The sequence below is a fragment of the Podarcis erhardii genome (genome assembly GCF_964252035.2).
Source record: "Podarcis erhardii genome assembly, chromosome: 5".
In the NCBI taxonomy this organism is placed as follows: Eukaryota; Metazoa; Chordata; class Lepidosauria; order Squamata; family Lacertidae; genus Podarcis; species Podarcis erhardii.
The window spans coordinates 37799732-37819901 of record NC_138509.1 but is presented as its reverse complement, the minus strand read 5'-3'; the positions used below and the strand labels follow the sequence as shown (position 1 = coordinate 37819901).

At 41.7% G+C, this 20170-nt stretch overlaps 1 protein-coding gene across 14 annotated transcripts in view; it reads left to right on the top strand.

Moving 5' to 3' along the window:
* The window catches only part of EXOC6 (exocyst complex component 6), a gene marked incomplete at its 3' end in the record, with an annotated part of 98324 nt that overhangs the window by 23598 nt on the left and 54556 nt on the right, over positions 1-20170 (top strand). For 11 of the 14 annotated variants that reach the window (XM_081863211.1, XM_081863214.1, XM_081863207.1 and 8 more), the window contains exons 3-15: positions 261-308; positions 403-493; positions 1740-1785; positions 7998-8202; positions 8589-8747; positions 10047-10115; positions 13647-13730; positions 13836-13882; positions 14555-14675; positions 16186-16257; positions 16518-16615; positions 17187-17292; positions 18331-18440. In XM_081863211.1, the coding sequence (XP_081719337.1) occupies positions 261-308; positions 403-493; positions 1740-1785; positions 7998-8202; positions 8589-8747; positions 10047-10115; positions 13647-13730; positions 13836-13882; positions 14555-14675; positions 16186-16257; positions 16518-16615; positions 17187-17292; positions 18331-18440 (1256 nt within the window). The remainder of the gene's footprint in view (positions 1-260; positions 309-402; positions 494-1739; positions 1786-7997; positions 8203-8588; positions 8748-10046; positions 10116-13646; positions 13731-13835; positions 13883-14554; positions 14676-16185; positions 16258-16517; positions 16616-17186; positions 17293-18330; positions 18441-20170) is intronic. The other 3 variants (XM_081863208.1, XM_081863212.1, XM_081863217.1) reach the window with 1 other exon arrangement.

Below are 20170 nucleotides of genomic sequence, written 5' to 3'. Positions count from 1 at the left end.
ACAGAAACAAAAAAAGTTCAAAAATCCCAAGTAAATTTGAGAAGTTTGCCACAGAATCTGTTAGAAAGAACTGTCATAACTAATTGAAGTTAACAAAAACCCTTGGTGATCAAAAGTTCAAGTTCAAGCTGTAGAGTTAATTTGGATTTACATTTCTTTGTTCTATGTTTCTCATGAAGCATGATCTGATTACAAGGGTGAGCGGATGCATCAGGGCAATATGTGCATATTTGTCTAACAAAGGTGAAATTATTTTTAAGGTCCAAGTTACTGATACCAACCGAAGGCTTCAAGATGCTGGGAGAGAGGTGAGAAAATGGCGCTTCCTATGTGCTTAATGGATACTTGCAGGAAACACCGTAGGTGCGCAATTTAACTGTGGTATGTTTGGAAATATCCAAGGTGATTGCTGAGACGGAAGAAATCATCCACAGTAGACTCCAGCAGAGGAATATTACAACAGTGGTTGAGAAGCTGCAGTTGTGTCTTCCGGGTGAGTTACAAATCATGTGCAGTACTTAAGCAGCACTTGGCAAAATTAGAAGGATGTGCATTTCAGTACGGTTAGTTTAAAATTACCTCCATGTGTTGTCGTTTATTTATTTTTAAAAAGGAATTATCGTCATTGTGGTCCTCGGTGGAACATTTCAGCTGAGATGTAGCTTACTTAGCTCTGCTCCCGTTTGATATCCAGGCTATTGGTGAAAGTTTATGGATGAAGCTAATGATAATGGCTTAATGCATATATAATGTTGTCATGCTGTTGCAATGTCATTTGACCTCTATTTACACAGGCATTCCCTTGACCTCTTGACCCAAGTCTCCTGTTTTTAATTGCTGTGTTTTAATGGGACTGCTTTATTGCATGTTTTAATGATGGATGTTTGTTTTCATGTTTTCAGGATTTTTCACATTTGCGTGCTTCTTTTATATTTTGTAAGCTGCTTAGAGGTTTATTTTTGGCATTAAGTGGTATATAAATAAAAATAGCTGAAATCTGAAGCTATTTTAAATTGTTTATTTTTGCAACAGCTTTGTTTATTTTTGCAACAGCTTTGAGGCCATGAACAAAGTAAAAAATATATATAGTTCATGAATTAAAATACAGTGCCATCATACAATTGCAGCTGAAAATGGGTGGGATATTGGAAATAAGTACCAGCAAAGGCTTTAGGGCAAGCTAAAATAAATACCACCTCCCTTGTCCTGAATCACTGTTTGTGGATATTTTAGCTGCCGAACCCTTGCACGTTGCCGTGCTGAATATGTCAGTGTTGTCCCACGTAGTGTGCTGCTTATTAAGAGCTGTTCTGGTAGAAGGCAATGACCTTCTTTTGTCCTGTGTGTGCCCTGTAACTTGCAAGGATTACAGTAGGTGGTACTGTTGGCATACAGAGTGCTGCTCCCCGTAGCTTGTGATGGATCCTAGAGTACCTCCAATGGCTTAACTTAAAAAAGAAGAAGGTTAAGCTTGTGTTGATGTTGGTTTGAACTTACTGTTTGATTTAACTTTTCTGATTGTTCATGGACTCCCCCTCCCCCTTCACCATTCATTCCATTGCCTTACATCCCTCCCCCCACCCCCACCCCCACCCCATATTATTTCATCCTCTCATTGTAAAACATCCATGAGACAAGTGTGCATTTGCATATAGAACTGGAGGACATATATGTATTTAGGAACCTTTGCACTTTTTTGTAGTAGGATTTATGTATTTTAATATCTTCGTTTTACACAGTACTGGAGATGTACAGCAAACTAAAAGAGCAGATGAATGTGAAAAGGTGAGTACAATTCTTTTAAGCCGAAGTATTGCTTTTTATTATTATTAATGAATGGGTTCATCCACTTGTCTTCTGCAATTACCGATGGGATGGTAAAGACTACTCTGGTCAAGACATATAATGAATCGTGGTCTGCTCTTTGTACTCTTTTCATGTCTTTGTTTCATGCCTGTCATTACAAATGAACAGATGTTATGAGAAAAATTAACCTTTTTGGAGGGTTTAATGAGAAAAGAAGCCCTGTCTTGTGCAATATGAAACAAAAACATTTTAAGTTCTGTTTGTCACAGTATTTATCACTTTATTTGCTTTAGTGTTTTAGAAAAGTCTACAAATAACTGATACAGTTTAGGAACGGCAAAGAAGCTTTCCTTGCTCATAATTTGCTTTTGGCTGCAGTCCTTTGAACATTTTACACAGGTGTAAATCCTATTGAATGCAGTGGGAGTGGCTTCTGAATCAGCATGCTTAGGGTTGCACTTTTTCTTTGAAAGCACATTCCAAAGCAGTATTATAACTGTAAAAAAGAAAGAAAAAGTTATTAATCCTTTCTACTATTTATACATTAAAAGTGTTTGTTGTTACCCTGTTTAGTATTAATGTAATTGCTATAAATATAACTCCTGTGGTGCTGTGCAATAAAGCACATTGTTACATCTGTCAATTTGGGGTATATATACATAGATGTTTGTGTATTTGCATGAAGAATCTGAATGAATTCTGGTGAGGGACTTCCGGGTTGGTGCCTCCGGTAATGGCGGAATTCCTCTGATTGGGAGGAATTTGCCCCGTGGGAATCTGGGTCTGGCCGCCACGGCGAAGGCGGAGACCCGTAAAAAATCACAGGCGGGAGAAGCCTGTGAGCGTGGGATTCGGCGGGCACCTTTTGCGCCTCCCCTACTCGCGGGGAAACCCGGTTTCGGGGGTCCGGAGCGACGTGGGGTGAGCGGCGCGGTGCTTCGAATCGTCTGCTTCTTCCACGGAGCGAAGCCGCATAGCTGTTGCCGGAGAGCGCTGACTTTTTCCTGTGGACAATTTGATCTTAAAGTAATTACCCGTGAGTAGAGCTGAAGCGGGAGAATTGGATTTTTAAAAAGTTTGATTTGGCATTGTAACGGGGAGGTTCAATACAGGAAGTCCGCCTTCCCCTTTTGTAAATAGACTGAAGCAATGAGGCTGCAAGCTGAAGTCTTGGAAAGCCTACTGTAAAGGACTAAATTTCCACTGGTAAATAACATTAACCCCCCCCCTTGGAGGCAGGAGAAGAGGGGTGAAAGTTGTGGATTGAGTATGCCTGCAGGAGAGAGCGAAGAGAGCTAAAATACTGCCGCTCTGACTCTGGAAACGGGCTGCTAGCAGGACTGACGTCTTTTGGAATGCTTATTGATAGTGTTTAGAACATTCATTGACTGCTAGCTAAATAAGAGAAATACATTGTTTCTATTGTCTCCGGCTGCTTTTAAAAAGGAGTAAAAGTAACTGAAAATTGAAACTAACTTTGGATTGTTGGAAACTGTGTTTAAAAGAGGACATTACGGATTAATATAAATAGAAACTGTTTCCCCCTAGTGGAAGCCTTTGAAACTGGTTGCTTTACAGGAGCTGGGCTAGGGGAATTTCCAGCTGCAAGATAAAGAACTGTGAGACTCTGGGACTGACCTTGAATTTTTTAAGTGTTATGGCAAATGGAAAGGAAAAAAACAGACCAGTCAATTGCTGAAAAAACATTAAGGTCTGGGAGGACTTGGAAGCAATCCAGGAGAGGCTCAACATCAGGCCCCTCTGCCTCTTCTGCTGCTGCTTTTGCATCAGTACACTCAAAATCAAGAGGAATGTCGACAGAAGAAGCCTTAGCGGCTGCATTAATTAACATAAATGATTCACTGGAACAGCTTAACAAGAAAACAGACGCGATAAATGTGAAAGTGGATGCTGCAACTACTAAAATTGACTTAAATACAGAAAGTATAAATAATTTGGGACAAAAGGTGAATACCAATACAGAAACTATCCAGAAATTGATACAGGAATCTACTTTGATATGGCAGACTGCGGAGGAAGCCAGGGAGAAAGCCGTTGCTGCTGAATGTAAAGTAACACAACTTGAGAGAGAGAGAGTCCCAGCCCTACAGAGGCAACTTGATGAACATAAGTTGACGCCTGTTATGATTGAACTTAAAGAAAAACAGACAATTTTGAGGATCAGAGCCCTACCTGAATTGGAGAAGGAAAGCTTGACAGAATTTCTCATACAGGAATCTGCTGACTTTTGGGACTTGGACTTGGGCCAAGAAGAGTTTAGAATTGTGAAGGCCTTCAGACTTGGAAGAGGAGGGGAAAAAGAGAAGAATAGATTAAGAGACTGCTTGATCACCCTTCAAATTAAAGAAGAGAGAGATAGAATCTTGGGTTGGCATTACCAGAAGAACCTAGAAGTACAACAGTCAAGAGTGGACATTTTTAAAGACGTCCCGAAATATCTTTTGGATTTTAGGCCTAACTATGGAGATATTGTTGCCCTGCTGAGAAGGAACAAAATCATCTTTAGGTGGGAGTTTCCCCAAGGTCTATCCTTCAGTTTCAAAGGAAGGAAAATAAAAATAAGATCAGTAGAAGATAAAGTAAAGTTTTTGTATAAATATGAAGAAGATCTGCAGAAGGGACTCGGAAAAGAGCCAAGAGCATCGGATAGAAGATCACCAGGATGAAGTTGATGGACTATACGGACTATATGGAACTGGCGGAAATGACTGGCAGAATCCGAGACCAGGGATAAGAGTCGGCGGAAGAAGACTGGAAAAAGTTTAAAGATTATTTATGGAAATACTGTAAATTTAATGAATGTTAGAAAAATGTTGGAATGAAGTTATATGGCTTTAGTAGAAATGTTATAAGAATTTAAGTATAAATAGATTAATAGAGTACTAAAGATGAATGTTAGAAAAATGTTGGAATGAAGTTATACGGCTTTAGTAGAAATGTTATAAGGAATTAAGTATAAACAGATTAATAGAGTATTAAAGGGAAAATAGGGTTAGAATGTGCTAAGATAATTACAGGATAGAAAACAGAGGAAGATGGAAAGGAATTGCTGAAACAATTAACAGAAGTGGAATACAAAATGGGAGGTGTGAGGAGGACGTGGAAATAAGATACTGAAATTATTTGATGTGCTTTAAATTGTTTTTGTTTTGTGTTGTTAGTTTAATGTGTTAGTGTTATGTAGTGTTTGTGTATTGTATTGTATTGTATTGTATTGTATTGTATTGTTCTTGTTTTTTTGTAGTGTTTAAATTGTTGGAAAAGTAAAATATTATTTTTTAAAAAATGAATGAATTCTGGTGAGAGGTAGTTATGGGTATAAAGGCAACTTATAAAAATGCTAATTTGGCAGCTTTGTAATATTTAGTCCCTGCAAGTTTCTCTCTTGTCTCTTTTTGTCTCTGACACTCTTACAATTGTGACTATTTATTTAAAACTTTTCAACCCCTCTCTTCAGCAAAATAAGGGAGGGCATAGCAGGTTACAGATTCTAAGCCTGAAGGCAAGGACTATGACATGGTACAAAGGGAAAGGGGTTAGACATGGACATTCTTCTAGATCTGTCAGCAGCTTTCGACATGGTCGATCACGAACTTCTGGACCACCGCCTTGCCGACGTGGGGATCTAGGGCACAGTCCTTCAATGGCTGCGCTCGTTTCTCTCTGGTTGGGGACAGAGGGTGGCGCTTGGGGGGGAATTGTCATCGCGCCACTCCTTGGTGTGTGGAGTACCTCAGGGTGCGATACTCTCCCCGATGCTTTTCAACATCTTTATGCGCCCCCTCGCGCAGCTTGTCCGGAGCTTTGGGCTGGGTTGCCATCAGTATGACGATGACACCCAACTCTATCTGTTGATGGATGGCCATCCTGACTCAGCCCCAGACACACTGACCAGATGTTTGGAAGCTGTGGCTGGATGGTTACGTGGAAGCCGGTTGAAGCTAAATCCTTCGAAGACAGAGGTCCTGTGGCTGGGACGGGACGATATGGGATGGGGGGGGCAACTCCCATCTCTTGCGGGGGCGCAATTAGTGCCAGCACCGTCCGTTAAGAGTTTGGGTGTAATCTTCAACACCTCCCTTTCCATGGAGGCGCAGATTGCAGCTATAACAAAGGCGGCATTTTTCCATCTCCGCCAAGCTAAGCAGTTGGCTCCTTACCTCTCTCGCCCTGACCTAGCCACTGTGATCCACGCGACGGTCACCTCCAGACTGGATTATTGTAACTCGTTCTACGTGGGGCTGCCCTTGAGACTGACCCAGAAACTCCAGCGGGTGCAGAATGCTGCAGCGAGACTCCTTACGGGGTCTTCGCTGCGAGATCACATTCACCCGGTGTTATACCAGCTGCACTGGCTCCCAGTGGAGTACAGGATCAGGTTTAAGGTGCTGGTTTTAACCTTTAAAGCCCTATACGGCCTAGGACCCTCGTACCTACGGGATTGCCTCTCCTGGTATGCCCCACAGAGAAACTTACGGTCTTCAAATAAAAACATCTTGAAGGTCCCAGGCCACAGAGAAGTTAGGCTGGCCTCAACTAGAGCCAGGGCTTTTTCGGCTGTGGCTCCGACCTGGTGGAACACTCTGTCACAAGAGACTAGGGCCCTGCGGGACTTGACATCTTTCTGCAGGGCCTGCAAGACAGAGCTGTTCCGCCAGGCCTTTGGCCAGGGCGCAGCCTGACTCCCTCCCTCGGCAATCTTCGCAGAGCTCTGGCCCAATGGTGGCCAGTGGCTTGATTTGAATTAATTTTATAATGAATGATTTTAGAGTGTTGTTTGTGCTGTACTTTTGTACTGTTTTATTGTTGTTAGCCGCCCTGAGCCCGGCTTCGGCTGGGGAGGGCGGGATATAAATAAAATTTATTATTATTATTATTATTTAAAAAAGAAAATGCTGGTGCTATTTTTTTAGTTAGAGTTCCTGTAATGACTAGCTCCTAGAAAAAATTCAGGGAGAGGGGGAGCAAAAAATTGCTGGTCCTTCTGAAGAGTTGATGGAGAGGTCCTGCAAACCCAACTCTCTCCCTGTCCCACAGCCTGATTGGATAGTGACTGTAGATGACAGCAGGAGGAGGGGCCTGATCATCATTGCATATGATGGTCACTTCTGCTGATCATGCATTTTTCTTCTATGCCACTGATTAAAAGTTAAGCAATGAAGAGCCAGGGAAAGCATCTCAGCTTGTTAGGCTGCATCTATGCATTATGCATAACCGCAATTCAGCACTCTAGCCAGGAGATTGCACTTCATTTTTTTGCACAACTGCCAATGTTTCACAGATGAAACGACGTACAGTTCTGAGCATGAGTGGGTGGAAGTAGGGGCGGAGTCGGGTGATGTGGCCGGCTGCAAAACGGTGGGGCAAACAGAACTCAGACTCAAAACGTGCCAAAAGAGGAGTGAAGTCTGCAAGCAGACAGCTAGCTCCAGATTGCCAAGTAGCGAGGCAAGCTGCATGCATCACATGGCAATACATGAAATACACGTATATTCACTGCATTGCATTTACATTTTTTGGGAGAATTTATTGAAGCAAAACAGAGGGATTAGCCCAATCTTTGCCAGCCTGGTGCCATCAAGATGTTTTGGATTGCAACTCCCATCAGCCCCATTCAGCACAGCTGATAGGAGTTGTAGTCAAAAACATCTGGAGAGTGCCAGGTTGGCAAAGCCTGCACTAGCCTAAATAACCATTTATGGCCATGATTCTTAGTAGATACAGTGGTACCTCGGGTTACATGCGCTTCAGGTTACAGACTCCGCTAACCCAGAAATATTACCTCGGCTTAAGAACTTTGCTTCAGGATGAGAACAGAAATTGTGCTCCGGTGGTGCAGCGGCAGCAGGAGGCCCCATTAGCTAAAGTGGTGCTTCAGGTTAAGAACAGTTTCAGGTTAAGAATGGACCTCCGGAATGAATTAAGTATGTAACCAGAGGTATCACTGTATTATAGCTAAGGATGAACAGCAGCTAAAGGGCATATGGTGTAGAACTCTCCACAAAGGTGGCCAATCATGTACTAGGGCAGCTTCTCATCTCCCTCTACCTCCTGATTTGCTCCTTTTGAGACCCTGATCTTATTTGCACGTAACTGCTTAGACTCTTACAGTTTTGTTAGGATTACGTTCAGATGGTAAACAACAACAACTCCCCCCTTCTTTTCTCCAGATATTATTCTGCTTTAAAGACTATGGAACAGCTAGAAAACATCTACTTTCCTAGAGTTAGTCAGTATCGGTTTTGTCAGATAATGATTGAAAACCTTCCAAAACTTCGTGAGGAAATTAAAGAGATTTCCATGTCGGATTTGAAGGACTTCCTAGAGAGTATTCGGAAGCATTCGGATAAAATTGGTGAAACAGCGATGAAACAGGTATGTTTCTGAAATCTAAGCATATTCAAGCTTGACTAAACCAATCGTAATTTAGCCTCAGTTCATCTGCTTACAAGGCCTTACATGACAAGAGGTGCTACACAAACACCTTCCTTCCCTCTGCACCCCCATGGGTGCCCGACTTGTGCAAACTTTCCCTCACATTTTCAAAATTTAAGAATTGCATGAATCCAACCTGTGTCAGTCTACTCCACTGGAAAATATTTCGGTCTTGTGTGATTTTGTGGGATCCACCTGAAGAGATAAGCCACATCCCTCCTTCTGCTCCCTTGGCCATTACTTGTCTTTGCTTTCGTAGGACCACAAATGAATTGCGTGTGATCTTTTTGTGTGTGTGTGTTCAATGGCGTGTTTTGCTATTACAGGCACAGCAGCAGAAAACCTTTAATACTGGTCTCCAGAAGCAAAACAATTTCCGTTATGGGAAGAGTCCATATATAAATAATGATGGCATTCCAGAGCCAAGGAATAAAATTGTTTCAAAACAAAACATTGAAGAGGAAGAGGAAGAACATGAAGATGAGGTATTTCGATCTCAAATAATTTCCTTTCATTTTACTTGTTCTTCTTGTTCAGCCTTCAGGAAACAATCCTGAAATAGGTGGAAGTGAATCTTAGAGTCTCTCAGGGGGCATGTGGTAACCCATTAGACCATCTACCGTATTTTTCGCCCTATAGGATGCACTTTTTCCCCTCCAAAAATGAAGGGGAAATGTGTGTGCGTCCTATGGGGTGAATGCAGGCTTTCGCTGAAGCCTGGAGAGCGAGAGGGGTCAGTGCGCACCGACCCCTCTCCTCTCCAGGCTTCAGGAAGCTATCCGCAAGCCTTGGGAGCCCGGCCAGAGGGACCGCCGGGCTCGCAAGGCTTGCGGGCAGCAGCCTGCAGCCTGGAGCGCACCCCGTGCTTCGCGCAGATTTCTGCAAGCCTTGCGAGCCTGGCGAGAGTTCCCGCGGGCTCGCAAGGCTTGCGGGCAGCAGCCTGCAGCCCAAAGCACGGGGCGCGCCCCGGAGCACGGCCCATGCTTCGCGCAGATGTCCGCAAGCCTTGTGAGCCTGGTGGGAGTTCCCGCCGGGCTCGCAAGGCTTGCGGATAGCAGCGTGTTCTGGGGGCTGGGGTCGGGGGAATCTCCGGTTTTCCCCGCCCCAGCCCCATGGCTGGGAGGGGGAAAATAAATTTTTATTTATTTATTTCCCCTCAAAAAAACGAGGTGCACCCTATGGGCCAGTGTGCCCTATAGGGCGAAAAATACGGTAGCTTTCTTTTCATTTTTAACAGCAATTTTCCACATGAAAAAGCCCTCAGTTTTAAAAAAGCAATTTGCCACATCAAATGGGGTGCGGGGAGAAAGCTGCTGGTTGAGGAAAGTGGTTTTTGGATTATCATTTTTTACAATACTCACTTGTACAAAGTACTGGCACATCTTTTTTGCTGCCCTAGCAGCCATTTTGTGCTGACAGCCATGACACTTTTATCAATATTTGAGTCCCAGCACTACATTATTATTTTTTACTAAATAAAGAACAGGTTATAACCATTATTTTTATCCCATGAGGAAAGAGGGGAGAAATAAGGGCTCACTGAATATTATTCAGGCAATTTTGATTTGACTTCAATATTTGTAGAAGGGAATCATACTTTTATCAGGCCTTTATCTGTCAAGGGCACCTGTACAATTACCAAAATGGCCGATCATGGCAGAGTCTGCCACCTATCTAAATGCTGGCATCCTATTTGGCTTACTGTTATTAGTTTCTAATGCTCATTTGACTTATGAATGTCATGCTGTAGCTGAATGTGTTTTGGTTTGGATCCCTTCCTACAGGTTTTGACAGCTCACGATCTGGTAGATTTTTCTCCCGTTTATCGATGCTTGCACATTTACTCAGTTCTGGTACGTATATCATTCTTTTTTGTGTGTGGGGATTTTTTATTTTTACAGTCCTGTTATCCTTTTGTCTGTTTTCTCTCTGTGTCTCAAAACTACATGAGTTTTTGTAAGACCATTGCAGCTACCTTAACAGAAATCCACCTGTGTTCTAAAAATAATGTGAGTGTGCTGTTTCTGCCAGACTCTGTTGTCATCCTGTAATGGTTCTAGGGGTTGCTTGTGCGTAAACTGGTGCCACACCTGGCTGGGTTGCCTGAGTGAACCTTTTCCATCTGGACAGCCACTCGCCCGTGGCTGTCTCAATCGCTGGCAGAATCCGTCAGTGGGCGTTTCTTGAACTTCTTCCAGCAAAGAAGCTCTTTGACGCCTAGTCTCCGCCTACTCTCCCAGCGCGGAAGCCTTCTGCGCAAGGAGGGTGTGGGCAGCGGAGGACCCGTGCTCTCCCCGCTGGTCCCCGGCGAGGAGTCATGGGACCGCCTCGCCGATTCCCCCATCTGCCCCCCTTCTCCACTGGTGCTACGCTGATTTCCTTCCCCAGAAGATGGGCTGCTTCTCCCCATCCCGAGACGCTCTCCGGAATTCCTCTGGAGCCCCCTCTCTCCCTCTGGCTCCGATGGCAGTTCCCTGACACATCCTTTAGTTTATATCCATTCATATCTGTAGCAGGATTTTTATGAGATTGTCTCCATATATGCACCTTCCATCCAGGGTAGGAATTCATGAGAGATTTCCAGTTTTTGTTATTGGGTGATCAGGAGAGAGAGAACCTGTTTCTTGGTAGCAACAGAGCAACCATAATTGCTATCCCAACAGAACATCCTTCGTATCAAATTGATTATGGTTCTTGTGTTGTTTTAGATAAGAATATGCTCACTATGTAGGGCAGGCATAGGCAAACTCGGCCCTCCAGATGTTTTGGGTCTACAACTCCCATCATCCCTAGCTAACAGGACCAGTGGTGTGGGATGATAGGAGTTGTAGTCCCAAAACATCTGGAGGGCCGAGTTTGCCTATTCCTGATATAGGATAAAGAGCACACTCCAGCAAATGAGTTAAATATACCTAAATTCAGATGTAATTTCAGTGGAAGAATTAAGCATAAGCTTAAGTCGCTCCCATTGAAAGGTACGGGAGTGAAAAAGTGTGTGTTCTGTTGGATAGTTGCAAGATCTTGCTCATGTAACTAATTTGACAAATATGACTCATATGGTGGTGGTGGGGGACACCACGAACAACTCAAGTGGCAAAATGGAAACTTTAGAGCTTTCCGAAGATAAAATTGTAACTAGTAGCTTTGATACAGTAAAAATACTGTACTACTGTTGCTGATTAGGCATCACAAGCCTTTTCACTGGTTGGAAACTAGCTTTTGTGTGCTTTGTTTCTTGAATAGTCATGGTCATGGGGAGCAGTGGTCAGGACTGGGACCATGACAGGGGAAGGGATTTAACCCTTTCCCCCCTGCTGTGGAACTGATCTGGACCACCCACCCCCACAGCTGCTATTTAATTTGTGCGTTTAGGAAGAATGCTACTTGAAAACCGTAAATGCTCCCGCTAGGTAAATACTGTGCTGTATTTGCAATTATGCTACAGTAGTTGTTTCAGAATTACATGTTGCTCTTGGCTGAAGATGAAAACTTACATGGCATGGTAAGTACTTACATATGTAGGTGTCCGTTCACTGAATCTATTTTTAGAGTAATAGAAAGTACTGTATAGTTCTCTTGATCTGATAATGTAAACCACCAGCTTAGTTTACAGATCTTGTATTTTTAAATAATCTTTCAGCTTTGCATTTTGAGAAAGCCATCTGAGTGTAGTGGGTATTTCCATGTCTGCAATTTCTTATTACGCTACCCAATATATCTTTCTGCTTTGAATTTACTAATTAATGGAAACCTAAATAAGTAAGCTAAGCTAACCGCAAGAGTAGTAAAGCTGAACTTGAGCAGTTTAAGAGGGTTTTTTTGTTTTGTTTTTTAAATTCTGCTTACATGCAAATTACATTAATTTCAGTATATACAGATGAGTCAATTTTTGTTGTGGTTTTTAAGTAGACAGATGGTTCTTTCTGAATGAATCATCATGATAAAAAAGATCTACATAGATTCCCCCCCCCCCACATTATGAAGAGCTCTGAGAGTCAGGGGACCATTTTTTCCTTTTCATAGAAAATAAAAACCAATGAAGTATAGAGGGTGGCCATTAAATATGTGCCACAAATAGATGTTTATTTTAAATATTAAATGAAGTCTTAGCAATGTTAATCAAGGAGAGTGAAAAGCACACCAGAAAAAGGTTTGTTCTCATTTTACTCAAACTGATATTCCACACCACATAACTACACTACTGAACATACTGAAACTATTAAGGAAGATAATGCCCTTAACAGCAATGCCTACTCTATTTACGGTAGCCCCAATCTGTGTGACATCTTTAAATCTGGGCACGCTATGATGTTTCCAAACCTGAATATAACTATCTAATTAAAATTTAGCATGATGTAAGGGAGAAATAGCTGGTTTCTTTTTTCTTTCCTTTCTCTCTATCCTCCTCCCAACCCCCCCACCCCCCACCCCCGGTCCCACACTTTCAAAACTGCACTTATGCATGATCTGGATAGATTTCTTGAGTGCTGAATTTCTAAAGTACTTTGCAAGAATATGGCTTTGGTGCTAGATGCAGATGGATGAGAACACAACTCTGCTCAATTTATATACCAAAGGGTACCCATTTCCTTTTTCATAGCAAAATATAATCAACTCTAACCATGTTGCAGAATAGTAGTAAATCATATATGGAAACTTTAAACTTCAAACATCATAAATGGGTTTCTTTAATGCTGTAAGAGCTAGCCTTGATTTCTTATTACCTGTAGAAAAACAGTCAGTACTTTTGGCCGACCTTTCAACATAGTAACACCACCACCCCCATTTTACATTTTCAACTAAATTTAAGATTCTTGGCAAAGCATCCTTCAATAAAGTTGATACCCTTCCAAGCCCAAGACATCAGGAATAACTGTCAGCTTTTCATGTTGTTTTAAATTTCATCAATTAGTGGTGGAAACCTAACAGTGAACAAATCCTTGAGAAGCAAGATATTTCTCCCATGGCTATTGAAATGACACAAATCAGCGTTGTAAGTTTTCTCATAAATGATGCAAATTGGAAAAGAAAATGTTCTTTTTGTTCTAAGTAAGGAGTTGTTGAATGTCAACTTGCTGTTCAATAGTATTGTCAAAATGAGTTTGTTGAACTAAATGTGAAATTAGGGGTCAGGAATAGGTTCTGTCTAGTAGGTTGGATCCTGAACTCCATCACCCCTAGTGGACCACTTTGACATTTGGGCGGGTCCACACTCCTGTCAGTCACCTGATGTTACAAATGAACGTCTTAAATGAAGTGCTTTTGGGTGTGTTTAGAGTATTGCCATTCCAGAAACATAACATACATTTTTGTCTGCGTACTTTCACAAGATTTTATTTTTTTTTTAAAAAAAGATGTATGTATATATTTATTTTCCCCTTTAGGGCGATGCAGAGACATTTGAAAATTACTATAGAAAACAAAGAAGGAAACAAGCAAGACTAGTGTTGCAGCCACAGTCAAACATGGTACTTAATTTTCCTTTTAATGGAGAATGGTCTATTTTAAAATATTTAACATATCAGATAACTTAAACTGTTTATATTTATATATATTGCGTTCTTTTCTTAAAGCATGAAACAGTGGAAGGTTACAGAAGATACTTCAGTCAGATTGTAGGGTGAGTTCCAAAACATGGATGTATGCTGCTCTCCTCCTTTATAGGCCTTTCTTTGTGGTAGCTTTTGACTCTTCAGCTTGTTCAGTGCTGATTTGCAGCAATGCTAACTGCATTATTGCCTAACCTGTTGACTGCTGCCTGCTTCAGATGTTGCCAGATGCCTGGGAGGCAGTGGGGGGGGGAGAGCAAATAACTCATGCTCAACCTCCATCCCAAAATAGCTTAAGCTTGCTTGAAAGCAAATCTTGTGCTTACTCTCTGAATGGGGTTTCCAGTGCAGCCCCGCCCCCTTCTCTTTTCCCTGGCCCCACAGAGAATTGTCGCTCTCATCAGTGTATGTGTACCGTAAACTCATTGACTGTCTGTTCGGATAGGAGAAATTGGTTCTGTCCCACAACCTTGCCCCCACTGCTGGGGTCACAAATTAGCTTTATGACTGCTATTGCAACTCAGTTACTAGTTTCAAGGCAAATGACAAAGGGTGGCTTTCACCCTCAAGCTGGTTTGTGTAATCCTGTTAAACACCCTCTAGCAGCAAACCCCATAAAAATTGGTAACACTGGTTTAAACCTGAGAGAGAGAGAGCAAGAAACAAACAAGAAGCGGGTTGTTGTTTGGTTATTTATGATTTTAACGGCGATTATTCCTCTTAACTATTTTCTATGTGTTCAGTTTTTTTGTAGTAGAAGATCACATTTTACACGTAACCCAAGGATTGATAACGAGAGCTTACACTGATGAACTTTGGAACATGGCGCTTTCAAAGATCATTGCGGTCCTTAGAACTCATTCGGTAAGTGAGAAGGTGTTGCGAAGATGCCCTTTAGGTTTATTTACTTAAAGAACTTCTGAGTGTGTTTAAAGGAAGGATAATGTCAAAGTAAGGGGGTGGAGAATCCAGGTCCATTATTGGGAGGGTGTTGTGGGTTTTTTTGTAATTAAAAATTGCTCAGATTGGGGGGAGAGCCTGCCAAGCTTTTGTTTGTCCCACCAGTCTCAGGCTGTGAGCCACAGCCCTGGGCTATCTGCATAATCCTTTGCTGATTTACAACTCCCTGGGTCTTCCAAACTGTGGCCTTAGTCCGGCAGTTTAGAATATGCAGAGTTAATCTGCTGTTATTATTGCAATCCGTCCTAATTAGTTTCAAGTGACCTCTTCATTAGATCAGATTGAATTAGTTTAGTGCTGAAAGCAGCACCAGGAAATAGTTCCTAATTATCATTCCAAAACCCCTGTTTCCAAAATAAACTTCACCAGCGGAACCCTTAGAGCTGCCCTCTTTTTTTTTTGGTACTTCTGTTGCAACATAGACACAATGCCTTGGATCTCTTTCCAGCTACTTGAAACTGGAACAGTGTTGTTAATTTAATATCTGTTTTATTTGGTTGAGGGATAATTAATCACTATAGAATGTGTGTCATTTAATGCAAAGTTATTTTTGCTCAATTTGCCCAGCTGAATACCCGCATGAGAAAGAGTGGAATAGCTTCAGTTGCTTAGGAGCATTCAAATTGGGGAAACTGCCCTATAATATGAGTCAAGCCATTGGTCCATCTAGTTCAGTATTGTTTACACTGACTGGCAGCAGCTGTCCAGGGTTTCAGATTTGGGTCTCTCTCAGCCTTACCTGGCGATGCCAGAGATTGAATCTGGGACATTCTGCATGCAAAGCAGATTCTCTAACCGTTGCTGACAGAATGGGACTGTGGCAACCTGTGTGGTGTCCGTTGTGATTAAAAAATAACATTCAAACCACCTCACAAAAATAGTAGTAATAGAATTCATTTATTACCCACTCTTCATCCAAAGATCCCAGGGCACAAAACAACAATTTAAAACACAATATTGTTATTTCAAAAACAAATCCATCAATATAAGGACATTCCAATAATAATAATAATAATAATAATAATAATAATAATAATAATAAATTTATTATTTCCCCAGCCACTCTGAACGGCTTCCAACAGAATATTAAAATCACAATAAACATCAAACATTAAAAACTTCCCTAAACATAGCTGCCTTCAGTTGCCTTCTGAAAGTCAGGTGGTTGTTTATTACCTTGATATCTGATGGGAGGGCATTCTAGAGGTGGGTGCCACTACCGAGAAGGCCTTTGCCTGGTTCATTCATGCCATTTTGTTGCATGACTGTTTTGTAGATGGATCATTTTGAATAGTTAGAATTATAGACTCATAGAATTATAGGGTTGAAAAGGACCGCAAGGGTCATCTACTCCAAACCTTCCATTGGTTAAAATTCGATTTTTGAAACACAGTATGTGGTTTTTACCTTTCAGTCCTATTGCACTGATCCTGATCTTGTTTTGGAGCTGAAGAATCTGATTGTCGTGTTTGCTGACACCTTGCAGGTTGGTGGTAAAATACTTTGTTGTAAGCATTTCATTGGGTGTCCATTTGCAGCCCTTCTGTTGGCCAACTCAATTCAATTCAATGTCTAAAGAGTAGGACAAGGAAATGTATTATTTAAGGACATATATATACCAAGGATGCCTTTATGTATTGATTGCAGGCATCAACTCTTAAAATTTTGCAGTATCATATTCTCACTTATACTCACTTGCAGCGATAGCATCCTTTAAAATACTGTTTTTAAACACTGTTTTCCTAGGGCTACGGGTTTCCTGTGAACAGGCTCTTTGATCTTTTATTTGAAATAAGGGACCAGTACAATGAAACGCTGCTTAAAAAATGGGCTGTATTGTTCAGGTTAGTATCACAGAATATGAAGATCCTGTTTCAAAGTAATGTTAACCAGTTTTGGTTGTTCTTTCGATGGCTATATAGTTGCATATATCCAGCCGGGGGGTTTCACTTAAAAATTCTAGCTCTTTATAATTATTGTCAAAGTTACAATTGAAAGTGTGTGTGAAATGTGTGAAAGATGGAGCAGGACTACAGTGTCCTACATAGTCTTTGTTTATCTCCATGGCTAACAGAAGCTGTCTAAATTACACAAAATAAACAAATACCTGAAGTCCCACGGGTTTCTATTTCCTACCCTTGGACACTCTGCCTAACAGGCAATCACTTTTAAATAGTGCTGCCTGTGCTTCTATGTATTCCTTCCAACCAGCGGTTCACAGCTGCTCCTGTCCTCAGACTTTGAGCGCTAGCAATTAGATGGTATGGGAGCAGTATGTGACACAAGATCTCAGCACATGCTTAGCTCTCAACATTGAAAGCTGTAGAAGTGCTTCACTTTGGCTAGATTGTGCCCATATACGTTTGCCGTGTGCTTTAGTATTTATGTTTCTAATATGCTCATTTGATTGCACAGGGATATTTTTGAAGCAGATAATTGCAGCCCAATTCCCGTCTCCAATGAAGAAGAGTACAAAATTGTCATTAGCAAATTTCCCTTTCAAGATCCGGAACTTGATAAGGTAAGAAAACACACACTGTGTAAAAGCACCTGGGGAGGCATTTTGATGATCCTCCAAACCAAGTGTACTCCCTCTTTCTCTTTTCCATGTACACATAGGAGGCTTCTTCCAGTTAGTGGCAAACCATTGTAATTTTGTCTGAATGCAGCAAACTGGTTTGCTCAAATCCTAGTTTGCCTGCAAACTAGGATCAATTTTCAATATGTGTCTGGTGTATATGCACAGTTTTGTTTTTGAAGTGTATGTATTTCCATCCTGGGACTTTGGGGTGAAGTATAGATACTTAAAATAAATAATAAGTAAGTATTATTGTCTCAGTGCAGATATAACAATTAACTAGGGATGAAGGCGAGGACAATGGGATTGTGTGCCTGGGCCCTTCCTCTCAGCTCATCTTCTTTTGTGTGTAGATTTCCTCTTACTACCCAATCCTCTTTTTCAGTCCCTAGGTGTTCTGGGCATTAATCCACTGAGACAGCAGTACACACTTGTAGAATCCTGTAAAAGGAGAAATAACCTGATGAATCAGTGTGTTTGTTTTTTTGTTTTAAAAAAGCAAAACTTAACATACTTATAGCCTCCCTCGCCTTTTAAAATTCAATTTATACAGCTTGGAATGTATGGTCGTATTTGTGGTCCCAACTAGGAGAGATCTGAATACTGTAGCATATTTTTATATGATGAATTGTGTTGTCAGTCTCTTGCGGCTTTGCCCATCAGAAATTAGGAATGGCATGCCTCTCCCTATGCAGAGAGGCGGGGAAACTCTTATGACTATAGAGATATCACAGCCAAATACAGCTTAGCACAGGGACCCCCAACCTTCGGCCCTCCAGATGTTTTGGACTACAATTCCCATCATCCCTGACCACTGGTTAGCTAGGGATCATGGGAGTTGTAGGCCAAAACATCTGGAGGACGACAGGTTGGGGATGCCTGGCTTAGCATATGATATTAAGGTCCTTTTCTCCAACCTCCTTAGATTTAGTCACTTTGAAATGCAGGGTAACATGGCACATATGTGTTTTGTTTCCGCAGCAGGGTTTTCCAAAGAAACTTCCAATGTCTCAGTCAGTGCCTCAGATTTATATCCAGGTCAAAGAATTCATTTATGCAAGCCTTAAATTTTCAGAGTCACTTCATCGCAGGTAAGCATTTACAAAAGCTGTGTGTGTGTGTGTGTGTGTGTGTGTGTGTGCACGCGTGTAAAAGACATGTAGGACCTATATATATATAAGAAGAAAGGGTTGGAACTCAGAACACAAGGTGTGCTATCTAAAGGTCCCAGGTTCAATTGTATCCCAGGTAGGTAAGGGAAGGCTCCTCTCCAAAACCCCTGGGAGCTGCTGTCAGTCAGCTTAGGCAATGCTGAGCTAGATGGAGCAGTTGCGAATATGGTAAGATGCAGTATAACAATGCATGTAGGAAGATGGCTGCGTTACCAGATAAGGAATCTGCAAGTTGCATCAAAATCAAACAGCTGGCAGTCTCCTTGCAACTAGGGAGCATGTGGGGTCATTGCTGGTGTTGCAGCCTGGTTATGAACATATAGAGGTGCTGAAATGTATTAACTAGCATCCGATCAGGTAGCTGTACACACAACTCCTGTTTCTGACTTCATACTTATTTTGGCTATGCTCTTCAGAAAAAAAGGCAAATACAAAGTATACATTCAAAGCTATGTAATTAACAGGAAATGAAAATATTATCTTAAAGGAGTTCAAAATAAAACATTATGAAGGAGGTCAACTACAGAATGCATGTTTAAAGCATTTAATGCAACTACAGAATGCACATTTAATGCTGCCAAGTTAACAAAAAAATATCTTGAACATTTCAAAAGAAAACATTACTAAATGAAGTCAAATATAAAATGTATATTTAGAGCAGCACAATTATTGAGAGGAGAAAGCGTTGTCATAATTATGTTGTTTTGAATGTATATTTTACTTCCTTCTGTAATGTTTTCTTCTGGATTGTTTGGTGTTTTAATGTAGGTTGTAAGCCGCTTTGATATTTCGCTCCATAACTATTTAAAGTGGTATAAAATTTAAATGAAAAATAAGTATAGAACATATCTGCTGCTGTTGCTGCCAATCCCGCTAGTAGTGATTCACGGCAGGGAGGTGGCTGCAGAAGCCAGACTTGATGACCTGGTCTGTACCACGAAACAGCCAGGATGGACTATGATATGGAAATATGGCTAGCACTAGTCATGTTTTCCCAAATCCTCATGGGATTTTCTGGAATTTGCTCTGTGGGCCATCTCATTGCCATCCCAACATGGACTATAGGGAAAGTTTTTATGGGCCTGGGAATAGAGCCCTCCACTGTTAGTGAAGTGATAGACAGATAGAAACTTTCATGTTGGCTGGTCCCAAGGAAAATAGAGTGGCAGGTCAACATGAACCGGGAAGCAAAATCCTTTCCACATCAGTAGCAAAGTTAGTTTTGTGAAACCCATACCATCGTATTCAACCATGTCAGTTCCAAAGTGACTAAGAAAAGCCGCAACGTACTCTCTTCTCTTATGGTAAAGGTAAAGGTAAAGGGACTACTGACCATTAGGTCCAGTTGTGGCCGACTCTGGGGTTGCGGCGCTCATCTCGTTTTATTGGCCGAGGGAGCCGGCGTACAGCTTCTGGGTCATGTGGCCAGCATGACTAAGCCGCTTCTGGCGAACCAGAGCAGCACACGGAAATGCCATTTACCTTCCTGCCAGAGCGGTACCTATTTATCTACTTGTACTTTGACGTGCTTTCGAACTGCTAGGTTGGCAGGAGCAGGGACTGAGCAATGGGAGCTCACCCCGTTGCGGGGATTCGAACCGCCAACCCTCCCCCATCCTTCAGCATTACATTTTACTTTATGAACCATT